The 12,422-nt window shown below is 32.5% G+C and overlaps 1 protein-coding gene across 11 annotated transcripts in view; it reads right to left on the reverse strand.

Moving 5' to 3' along the window:
• CYRIB (CYFIP related Rac1 interactor B) overlaps positions 1-12,422 on the reverse strand; it is a 137,913-nt gene that overhangs the window by 16,566 nt on the left and 108,925 nt on the right. For 7 of the 11 annotated variants that reach the window (XM_079112418.1, XM_079112414.1, XM_079112416.1 and 4 more), the window contains 3 exons: positions 11,870-11,952; positions 5,188-5,309; positions 18-123 (listed from right to left, as the gene is read on the reverse strand). In XM_079112418.1, the coding sequence (XP_078968544.1) occupies positions 18-123; positions 5,188-5,309; positions 11,870-11,942 (301 nt within the window). In that variant the 5' untranslated portion in view covers positions 11,943-11,952. The remainder of the gene's footprint in view (positions 1-17; positions 124-5,187; positions 5,310-11,869; positions 11,953-12,422) is intronic. The other 4 variants (XM_079112412.1, XM_079112415.1, XM_079112421.1 and 1 more) reach the window with 1 other exon arrangement.

Below are 12,422 nucleotides of genomic sequence, written 5' to 3' on the forward strand. Positions count from 1 at the left end.
CAAAACTTTCAACTTACCTAACCTCTGAGAAAATTCATAAAATTTCTTTAATTTGCCTACAAGTGGAACGACTGCACCCCACGCCTTCTCTTGCAACTTCTCATCTGCTGGATGTTGGATTGCCTTTAAAATCCAAAGAATAAAAATTGTTAGATGTTTAAAAATAACAACAATATCATTTTTACATTAAAATACAGGTTTTAGAGAAATGCAGAAAACCCTGGTACATTCATAAAATTTAGAATAATGCGCCCAGTAATGCTGAGAGTGGATCTTCTCAACTCCATGAATACTTTAACCCTATTAAAATACATTTTTAGTTTCCTTGCAAAGATATTATCAAATTAAAAAAATAGAATATGTGTTTGTGAACCAAAAGAGTAAGGCAATAAAAGAAAATGCCATCTTTGGGAACAGAATAAGAAATAATAATTAAAATTCCAGGGTCTGAGCCATCTCTAAGAAACCTAGCAAATACTTATGAACCTAAATCAATGTGAAAAATGTGATTTAAAAGTTATCATATGTAGTTATTCCCTAGAATTACAATCTATATTGGATTTCAAGTTTTCTCAGACTTCTGAATAAGAAGACAAAAAACTAGTTTCAAATCTGAAAGGGGAGAAAATAATCTAGATATCCTTAACATAAAAACAAATACCTTTTTCTATACTTAGCCTTTCAAGCCACTGAGCAATCTTTTCTGAGTACTGAGGGTTATCCCCAAGTATATTTTCTTGCTTTTATCTTTTGCCTACCGATGCTTTCTTAATCTTCGGAGAACTTAAAGTTTTCTCTACCATCTCCAAACAAACTAAACACACCATGTGAAAGTTGAAATTCACAACCAAGACAGGGCTTGCTTATAAACATGTTTTCTCTACCATCTCCAAACAAACTAAACACACCATGTGAAAGTTGAAATTCAAAATCAAGACAGGGCTTGCTTATAAACATGATCAAAAATACTGACACATTTCAAATTTTCCAAAGCACTAGTACTCTGAGACTCTAGACAAAAACAAAAATCAAGAAAGCAAACTAAAATTAAATCCAGATGGATTTAAAGGATCCTGTGAGTAAACCAGCAATAAATCAAATAAATGGGCTGCATACTGAAGTTATTTATGTGTCTCAGTAATTTCAGATTTCCTTTTTTCCTATAAAAATTTTTTGAATGATGCTTAAATTCAACAGAAGCCTAGAGTCTATCTTATATACTTATCTAGAAATATCATAAAATTAAAGAAAATATGAAACCACATGTAAAAATTCTAATTTCACATATTAATCTGAATACTTCAAAGAGTCTTTGATATTATAGTGATATACATGGAAATAATCCTCAGACTCAGTAATATTTTATATCAAGTAATATAAATGTTTATTTTATTATTCAGGAAGCAATCAGATGAAAATTAAAACTTCATTTTCTGAAGATGCTTATTCAATGTTTCTTGCAAGGGTCTAAAAATTATTTGCTAAATATAAATTCATTCTCAAAATATCAAAAATGCTCCAGCAAATGTCATTCATATTCATAAGTGAAAAGGGCTAACAATGTCCATGGAGCCCCTGGGCTGAACTTAGCTGAAGAAATGGGTGCTCTTTTATGACAAACATGTTATGGTCTCCTTGAACTTCCCGTCCTTCTCCATTCACATGAGTTTCACAGCTGGCAGGTAAGGTTTCAGGGTCAACACCCATTACAGCTTAGCATACAAAAGGGCACTTATTAAGTGTCAGTGGCCAGTTATCCTGTAGCAGCAGGTGTTTTTCAAAAATGTTAAAACTGTTAAGGACACAACATTAGTGGGAAGTACTTACTTTCTTGATAAGTAGTGTATCCTAGAGAATAAGGCTTTTGCTTATTAGAATCTAACTTAAATCACATTTTATTTAATTTTAAATTGTGTTTAATAAAATATTTTTAAAACAAATGTAATTGTACATCATTACCATACAACTAATAGGACAGTCCCAGTTTATATTAGGTAGTGTCAGGCATGGTGCCATATTGTTTATACAGATTATTTTTTACCTTCACAACTCTAGGAGTTGCTTCTACATTTTTGCTACAGTAAATAAGAGCATCACGAAGGCTTTATGTTCACATTTCCTCTTGAATTATAGTTGCTGGGAATATATTTTCCAAAACCCAATTACCTGGCACAGAAGTATAAATAACTTTAAAGTTCTTATTTCATACACTGCCAACCTGATCTCCAAAGACAACCATTCTACACTCTCACTTGCACTGAGATTATCTGTTCTTCATAATCCAACTAAAACTTCTTGACAGTACTGTGTAACTATCAGAAAAGCTGAACATTTTTTCTACTGGGTAGGTTTTTTCATGAGTCATATGGTTCAATGATCTCAGTCTTATTAATCAGCAATATTAAATCTTAACATTCACCTATGAGCATTATAATTATTAGTTCTCTGTATGTTTGACATACAATGAACTTTCATTTGAACCTCCCTTTCTTAAATTGTTAATCGACTATTCAGAAACCTTTTTTATTTGTATCATTAAACCTACACATCAACACATATTTCCCAATGAAAATTTCTTCGACTACTTGAGTAGTTTACACATTTTTCCTCATCTACAGATTTAAATGCAGGTTATTTTTTTAGTTTTGTATGTTACATATTTCATATCTATATTTATCTATTTCTTTGTCCTTAATTCTTTTACCAAACAATTTAATGATGGTACCTTTGTAAGTCTTAAATCTGGGAAACACCAATCTCTTGCCATTGCTTTTCATTTTTTCCTTATATTTTGGTGTTCCTTCAGTGTTTTTTTAGTATATAAACTTGAAAAAAAATCTTGAGACATTTATTTACTTCTCTCTATCACGGAATAATATGAGTGAACTATATGCAGTTACATCTTGTATCTCCCGAAAACAGCACCACTGTGTGGATCTGGCAGCCTAAGAGAGCTTCATCTTCTAGTCATAGGGTTAAGAGCTCCTGGTTTCATACCCATAAGCCCTCAAGCCCTCTTTGAAATGTCTATATATATATATGACATTTATATATATATATATATATATATATATATATAAGCTTTCACATCACTGTAGTCTCTGGTAGAAGATTACAACTAAATCTTAATATGTGTTCAATTACTTCTACATACAAACTGAAGGAAATACTATTTAGACTATTTTTCATTATACAGAATCTTTCTACGCATAGCAGAATAACATTTCTAATGGAAAGTATTACAGCAACAACAATCATGATAATATTGAAGAACACTAGTGTTGTATCTTTGGGGAAAAAAAAAAAAAAAACAGATAACAAACGGTCTTTGTCTCCGTAGTGGATGAGATTTTTTTCTTTACTGTTTATGGGAGACAACTATAACCAATGATAAGAATTCAATTAGGACAAACTTGAATCAAGATGAAGACACAATTATTTTATTTTATTCTATTATGTTGCTGGGAATCGAACCCAGGCACCAAGCATGCCTCTACCACTAAGCCACATTCCTAGCACTATTAATCATTTTAGAACAACTTGTGGATTGGTGAGACTTACAAGGAAAAGAATGATTTCACTAATTAGTTAATTAAGATCTACTTAACATTTAAATCTTTCACTTCCTTAAATGTTTGGTTTTTCAAAATACATTTAAATGTTTAAAGAACTTGGTTCACAGTAATAGTTACATATCTTTATTTACTGAAATTGTAAGGTTTTAAGCTAATGACATTGCTAAAATTATTCTAAAGCTATATATTTATTTCTTCAGTTGTTAACTCCTTAATAAACATTATGCCAGATGCTGATAATATCCAAATATGCAAGAAACCAGGCTGACTCTCCTCAAACTGGAGTCACAATGGTGGCGAGATAAAACACCAGTACCAGTGGTTTTAAAAAAGAGTGTTTGTTACCATAAAAGAAAGGTGTGTACAGTGTCAGGCAAAGGGATGCTATGAAGTAGAAGAATGGAAAGGACAGGAATTCAACAGGAAAATAAAGGAAGGGCAAACCACACAAAAACAAAGACAAAGACGTGTGCATGTGCAAGACAGCAGGGCACAAGCACTCCAGTGCAGGAAAGGCAGGAAATGGAATTCACTCTCTCCATAACTCCCCACTAATGATATAGCACCTGCTAACCAAAACCAAGGGTCATGGCATCATTCAACTGTGCCCCTTCCCTTACCGTAAACATCCAACCACCACAGTATCTCTTGAACTTTCATCTTCTAGAGTCTGCACTTGACTCTGCCTTTACCCTAGTACAAATACCAGAAGAGAATCAAATAGGATAGGAACTGTAAGACCAAAAGAATGGTCTCTGATGACCTCTGCACTATTTGTCACTGAAAACAACAGGAGCAGAGAGTGGGGAAAATGAATAAATCAACTCTGGGCCCTGCCTTTGAATAAGGTAATGAAAAAAAAAAAAAAAAAAAATGAGATTAAGGTCCAGAGGCTAAAGAATTTCTCCAGGTCCTTTAGGACAACTGAGTAAATATATGCTGAGGGAAAGAAGTCAGGAAAAGAAGAGGGGAAAGGGAAGAATAATAATTGAAGAATAATTCAAAGAGTAAGTTCCAGAAAAGTATGGAGAATAAAGGTAAAGAAGTTAGTGTTAGAAAAAGATAGGGACACAGAATTTCTGAAAAGTAGAAGAAACAAAAAAGGACAGGACTGAAAACCAGGATAAGATCAGAGAATAGCAGAAAAGCTGAGAGAGAGCACACCACACACTTTTTTTGATGTGCAATCACAGGAAAGGAGGGAAGCAGGGAGGGAAGTAGAGGTGGAGGGAGACCAATCCCTGGTTGATTTCAACATTCTCCTAAACAGTGTAGGAGTAAGAAAATAAAAAATACTGGCAGAAAGAAGTCACAGAAAAGTCATGTTCTCCCCACTCCCCAGAAAAACATGAATAGTTCCCCATGGAAAATGTAAATTTCGAGTGCAAGAGCAACCCCAAAAATGAAGCTTCCTTAAATACACAAAAATTACACATTTATCAACACTGTTCTCTTTTCATCCTTCTATCACTGCAAACACAAAAATAATGCCCAATGTTCCTCCTTTATATATATATACTACTTCATGTGAAATGAAGAATTAAACAACAGATTAAAAAGGGATGAGACAGTTAATTTTAGTTTACCTAGAAAGCACAGAAACATGATTTACCTCTCGTATTTCGTGACCAGCTCCTCTGTATGACTGCAAGTCCTCCAAGATGCCTTCTGCATCTTTTAATACTACATTCACCTGATTATAAATTTCCTTCTCAGACTCTGTAGGCTGGGCATCTAAATAGCAGGGAAGCACAAGAAAATTTACAGTGACATGAATTTTTTTAATGCATGTAAACTCTAAGCAATTAACAATGCAAATTTTCAAAGATGCGTTACATTTATTCAATGTTAACTTCGCACTTAGAAAAGACCAATAATTTTTCCATAGTTCTACATTTGAATAACTAGCCTCACAGCTATAAAAATTACAGGAAGCACCAAATATTACTGTTTAGGTTACAAATTAGGACTTGGTATAATAAATCAGTGAGAAAACTAAAATTAAAAATGTAAACTGATATTCTTAATAATCTTTTTCTACTACATCCATCACTGTAACTAGTAACTGTAGATGCATTAATAATGATTTATTTTAATGCAACAGAAATGAAAGTCTACTAAAATATCTTGCTTGTCTACAGTTTAAGACTGACACTTTTATTTTCTATAAAGTTCACTTTACTTTTAACAGGTTTTGATAAGAAAAAGTAAAAGCTTCAAAAAATAGTTTTTAGATACTCTTTTCTAGGGAACATTCTGAATTGTCTTACAAATAAGATCACATAGGGCCAGGTATACATATTTAAGACTAAACTAAGGCCGTATCATTGAACTTCACTGCTGATTAAAAGGTCAAGATTCCTGCATGGAGGGCTTTCAAATTACAAAATGTTCCAGAATTCCTGAGCTGGTAAAAGCAAGATACTTTAAGCTACGCTACAAGACTACCAATGAAATTTTTAAATACTAAAGCAAAAGCTGAGTTCCTTCACACTTGGTACTGAGTGAGAGAAAAATGAAGGAAGAAAAAGTCATAAAAATATAATCAGGGACACAGACATATGGGCATTTTCATCACCTGTGGTGTTAGCCACAAAACATGCTAATGGTGACAAAATCTGGATTTCTCTGCTAGACTTGAGATAACAGAAACCCTATTTTTAAAAACTTGGTCACCTGTTTCTCCAAAACCAAACTTTTTAAATACATGTGTTTCTTTTTTTTTTAAGGAAAAGGGGGACTCCAAAAGGTCAGAGTTCTTCATAAATCTTTCCAGATAGACCACACTCAACACTAACGGTAAGGCATAAAGCACTTAAAATGGTAAACATCATGATCACCATAACGTGCTGGAGGAAAAGCATGCTGGCGCGATTCCTCCACACTAAAAGAGGGGCGATTCCTCCACACTAAAAGAGGGGCGAAGGGAGGAAGTCCAAATCCATGAGGTGAATCAAGGACACTTCTGATAGATCTCTTTGTCATATAAAACCAGTACCTAGACTGTCTATATCCACTTCACCTTCCCACTACAAAATGATCTATTTATTCCTTTACTTAAAAAAATTTAAAAGGAATTTAATTAACACATGAAACTAGAAATAAAGATACCTTAAAACTACAACTTTATTTTGTACTAGGGGCAAGTCATAATTCAATTCCAACTATCAAACCTGCCAACTAGTAAAAAATATACAACATATAATTTGAAAAATCAGCAAATGCAGTACCAAATTTTAAATTTAACAAATGTATAACAGTACTACAGAAACAATAAAGTAACACTGACGTGCAAAGCCAACTTAAAAATTTATGTTTATATATCTGTTCCCTTGTTTTTTCAAATTTCTTTTCAAATACTACTTTTTAAAATATAAAAATGCTATGACAAAATAACTAATTACACAGAAGAAGCCAATTGAAACATTAAAGACTGTCCAAATCTACACAGGCATCACAAGGAGCAAATACTGACCTTGGAGCTAAGTGACTGGATTTTTAAGTCAGGATATGGCATTATAGCAGTAATTTTTTAGAACATTTAGACCACTATTTTCCAAAGTCATAGTTAGAGACACACTGAAAAGGCACACCCATAACTTTTATACTTACACAAGAGGCAGCAGAGGAAAATACTTTTTACATGCAAAAATGACAGTTTTATACTTTTTCATTATGGAATTGTGGCACTACAGACATAACATCAATAATACACATATTATAGTTTGAATTCATGAAGTGGGAATTCATGACAAAGGACAATATCTTAACCATTACATATCTAAGGCATTTGTGAAGTTTGAAAACACTAAACTATGTATTTCTGGTGTGGTGACTAGTTGTTAACACAAAAATATGACATTGAGACACATAGAGACGAAACGTTTTCAAGTAGAATTAAATAGACCTTGTAAGTAGTTAATAACTAGTAAAGGTTTAATAAGTACCAAGAAATTTAAAAATAAAGGAGAAGATTCAAGTTTCCCCTGAGGCTGGGGAAAACACCCAGCACCACACTGGTTAAACATGTGTTAAGACTGTCACGGAAAGTCACGTTTATAATTTTGAAAGCTGCTGAAGACTGCTGCAGAAATGAAGACAAACAGAAAACAGCAGACAAGTACGCGCTACTTTACTGAAAGCAAGTCATGCAAAGGAGTGAAATACTAGGGAGGGGAAAGACTGTATAAAACAAAGCATTTTTTCAAAAAATGGCCTTACATAATGCAACCAAGACTTGTCACTTTGATTTTTTCATAGCAAAGAATGGCTTTACTATTTCAAGAAAAATGTACCAGTCTGCTAACAAAAGGACACTTATCTGATTGCAAAATAATGTATCTACTACTGAGAGTGGACAACTAACTGGTCATCATGTTTGGTTTTAAAGAGCTGTTCAAGGGAAATTATGGCATGTTCTAATTGTTCTGGTTGAAGGTAAAATGAATTATTTTAATAATTTCACATCTGTTTCCTTAGGGTAGAGGACAGAATATGATCCACTAAAATATATGCTAATATTGAAGGTGCTGTATTTACAAAGGAATGACAAATTAGCTATGAAAGGAAAAAAATAAAAAGCAAATCAACATAAAAATTACAATAGCTTAGATCTTTCTGCTTTAATCTGATATTCATTCATTCAATAAACATTTAAATCTATCTCTATAAGCTTCATTAAGGCAGGGATCAAAATGTACGCTACATACCACTGGTACAGTGTGTAAATCAATACCTAGATTTCCTATAAATCTCATTTTGAAAAAATGAGAATGATCCTCCAACATGAATTAAAGGAGGCTATTATGCATTTTAGTCTCTGAACAAATATAATCCTTCACATTTTATAGAATAAATAAATTTCCAGATGCAAATAAACTAAAATACAGGATAAAAGCAATTGAAAATGCACAAGAAAGAAAAATGGGAAAAAAAAAAAGTTAGGCTAAAGAGTGGGTCCCAATATTTGTAAATGATGGTGGGAAACAGGCAACAAAAAAGACATAAGAGTAGAGGAAATGTACAACTCAATGGGAAGGCACTGTTAACGAAGAATCAGAGAAAGGGAATTCTAGTCCTCTTTTATGAACGATCACTTCCTACTCTATTTATTCTCCTATTCTGATCTATCTGGATATAAATTTAACAAACATTAAACTTTTATTACTTACAAAGTGCTATGCTAACGTTAAGAAGAGACACAAAAACGTGTCCCTCTTCTTCCAAGTTACTCAAGTTAAAGATGTGTCACTAGAATGAGCAATAAATTAATGACGTTGTTATAAAAATAGTAGGAAATTCCAAGGATGAGAAGAGGCTTTATGGGCTCCTATTCAGTGTTTTTTATATGCCTTTCATCAGCATAACTGCTACTGAATTTTATGGAGCAATACTGAGATTATATCTTAACTGGACCATTATGAAATAAAACAAAATAAAAATGAAATCTTATCATACAATGTAATTTATTTCAAGGAAAAAACATTCCCCCTGCCTAGAGTAAAGAGCATGTTTCAACAAACACAGAATGACTTTTCATGCCTTAAGGTCTTTGTAAGTTGCTGCTTCTTTCCACAGTGTCTTTCACTAAATTGGCTTATTTCAAACACCACCATAACCCAATCTACTCTTTGCTAAGTTAATACCTTCTGATATATACCTTGAATGTAAGTTATAGAAGTAAAACTATGAGTTTACATTTCTATCTGTCCTACCAGGCTATGAGAACTCCCTGAAAGTAGTTAACTTTGCATCCCCAGCACCTTCTGGCTGGTATAAAGGAGAAAGTATGCATATATTAAACTGAAGTGAAAAACAGTACAGGGGAAGGGGACAGAAAATGGAGTAATGACTTACTTTAAAAATGGTCTTCATTTTGTAAACTCTTAAGATTTAATTAAATCCAATTTCAAATGCACTAGAATACTTAATTTGTATATCAAAATTTACATACAAATTTGTACATAAAAAGCCAGATGTATCTACATGGAATTATTTCTATATTTCCCAACTATGCAGACCTATTGAGCTGGATTAAACCAATTAGATTTATGATGGAGCTGGTGACCTGAATATTATTACATATCTAGAAACAAGCAATGTAGTATTATTAACTACTCCATTTAATAAAAACAATGTGGCTCTATTTAAGTAATAATTAGGAACTAGCAAATCAACTGTTTGGGCAATTTTGAATCTGGTAATAAAAATCTGAGAGGTCCTTCTGATGGACCAAGGTCCCTATGTACTCTAAAAATAAGGCAATGTTTCACACATGCGTATTTCCAAATGAAGAAAAATACGCACATGAATGAGAGAAAAAAAGAGAACCCAATGTTAGAATCAAAAGAAAACATACTTAAAAATATAAATAAGCAAAAAAAAGTGAACTCTGGTCTGGTTCAACAGTATGTTTTCACTAAATTTCATTTATAGTACGGTATACCAGGAAGTGTCAAATTGAGAGTTCTACATTGGCAGATAGGGGCAGTAAGTATCAATTTTAAAATTTATCTGCCTTTAAAAAATTAACACTTTCCATGTAGTTCTACATTATTAGATACTACTGTTAGCAATTTTAACCTTTGCCTGCGACTAAATTAGCTATTTAAACTTTTATGATAATGACCGAACCCACTTAAGATGGGAAAGTCAAGACAAATCATCTTTTAAATACTACATTTAAATTCATGCTTCCCACTGGACCACAAAATAATGATAGATTTATAAAAAGATCAAGTGCCAAGTCTTGAACAAGATCTTGACTATATAAAAGCCAAGATTCTGCAAATGTAAGAAATTTGGGACAAAGAGGAAAAAGGAGAGAGAGAAGAGCAGAAAAATAGACAAGACCAAGTTTGAAACAGATGCAAATAAACTAAAATACAGCTTTCATGTAAGTTGCCTCATCTGAAAGAATAATCTTAAAGTCAGCAATTTGCTCAACATCCCCAAGCTGATTAAAAGTCATGCTAAACATGCACTTAAAATAGCACTGTTAAATTGTTGAGAAGGGTCAAGATAACTAATATTCATCTAATAATATTTTCCCCTTTTAAAAAACCCAACAATTTAATATGGTCCTGATACTGATATTACTCCTCTTTATGAGCCTGCACACAGTACACAAACTGTTATATTTTTTATAAGCATGTAGTAAATGTTGAAAAATATCAGCGACCACAAATATTCTGTAAAATGGAGATATGCTGCAAATTGATGTGTTCATATAAAAAGTGTCTTGGCTTAAAGGGAAAAAAGTATAAATGATTCATATAGAATAAACTACATAAAACTAAACTGAAGTTGGTGGTAATGACAATGACTTTCTTTGAGCTTATTTTAAGGGTTTGTTTTATTTTTAAAAGAAAAAGTCTTAAATTTTAAGTATTTAAAACTCTGTTCAAATGTTTTAACCTCAGATAAAATGTAAGGGATCATGAGATTTAACCTAAATGCTATCTCTTCACCCTTTCCTAACAATTTTCTAATGATCAGTTACAACAGCAACATTCACACTAAAACACCAATTTAATATAATTTTTCTCAATTTGACAACAGACAAGCTAAAGCGATACCAACAGCCAAAAAAAGCAAAAGCTTTGCACACATGCAGAGGTCAATGACACTTACCTGCCACTCTTAGACCATATTACAATAGGTCATGCAACATAAAACAAACAGAAGGCAAATTACTTAAAGGTCTGTGAACCTATTTTTTTTTTTTTATTTAGAGTTAGAGAAAATAAGTTCCTGAAATAAATACATAAAATTAAGTTTTTAACTTTTCAAATTATCTGCAAAGATTAAATAATTTAGGTTCACACTTACCTTTTAATATTATGCCCAAATACTGAGCTCTGAATGGCCTTCATGAACAGATTCATATTTAAAATACTTGAACATACACACAGAATAATTGAAACCTAGTCAATTTTTCAACTGTAATACAATTTTCCCCCAAAGACTGCTTCTATTAATAAATCTTGAGGTACTATTTTTCTATTCCACCAAATTTTTTTTTCTTAGAGTAGATCTCAAATTATAAAATAATCTCCAACTAGGAGATATAAAATCTCTTATAAAAATTCAAATGAAGATATTTTCCTCTTCAGAATTTAATCTATAAAATCTAACTTCCAGTTCTAGAAGGCACCAGAAATTTTACTCAAACAATTCATAGCTCAGTCATGCAAAGCAGTTAAAAAGATGGCAAAGTGAAAACATTCATTTAGTGCAAGACAAACGCAGTCTACTGCAGGCAAAGAGAAATAGATATAAAATCATCTTCTCACTTTCAAAATCAAGGAAAAAATTTGGCCCCTGCTCAAGGTCTGTGCATGTCAAAACTTTAAGAAGATTCCCCATGTTAAGGTACCTGTCAAGACAAGAATGAGAAAAGAGAAAATATCCCTTTATAAAAAAGAACATCTGAAATTTATTTAAAAAAAAAAAAAAAAAAAAGTAACAGGGAAAATGTTCATTAGGCCATGAATTCATCCTTCAGGTTACCCAGACTGTGCTCTGGCAGACAGCAAACCGGGTTCTCAAGGTGTTGGTATGGAAGACCTAGAGGTGAAATGTGGTTTTTCCTGCACACAATGACACAACTGTTGTTCTAATTCTTCTCAAAATTCTCCCAAGACAAGTTTCATTACTGGCCTTATAATGAAAGATTCTTTAAGTATTCCAATAGTGCTAGTATTCTGAAAAAGAAATTCTGATCAAGAATTATTCGCATGTAATTTTGTTAGTATAGCACTAAAACAACAATATATTTCAAAGCCAAATATTAAGAGGGTTGGCTTTCAAAGCTCACCTTTGAATCTCATCCTAAAACAGAATATA

Source organism: Sciurus vulgaris, assembly GCF_902686455.1.
Source record: "Sciurus vulgaris genome assembly, chromosome: 1".
NCBI lineage: Eukaryota > Metazoa > Chordata > Mammalia > Rodentia > Sciuridae > Sciurus > Sciurus vulgaris.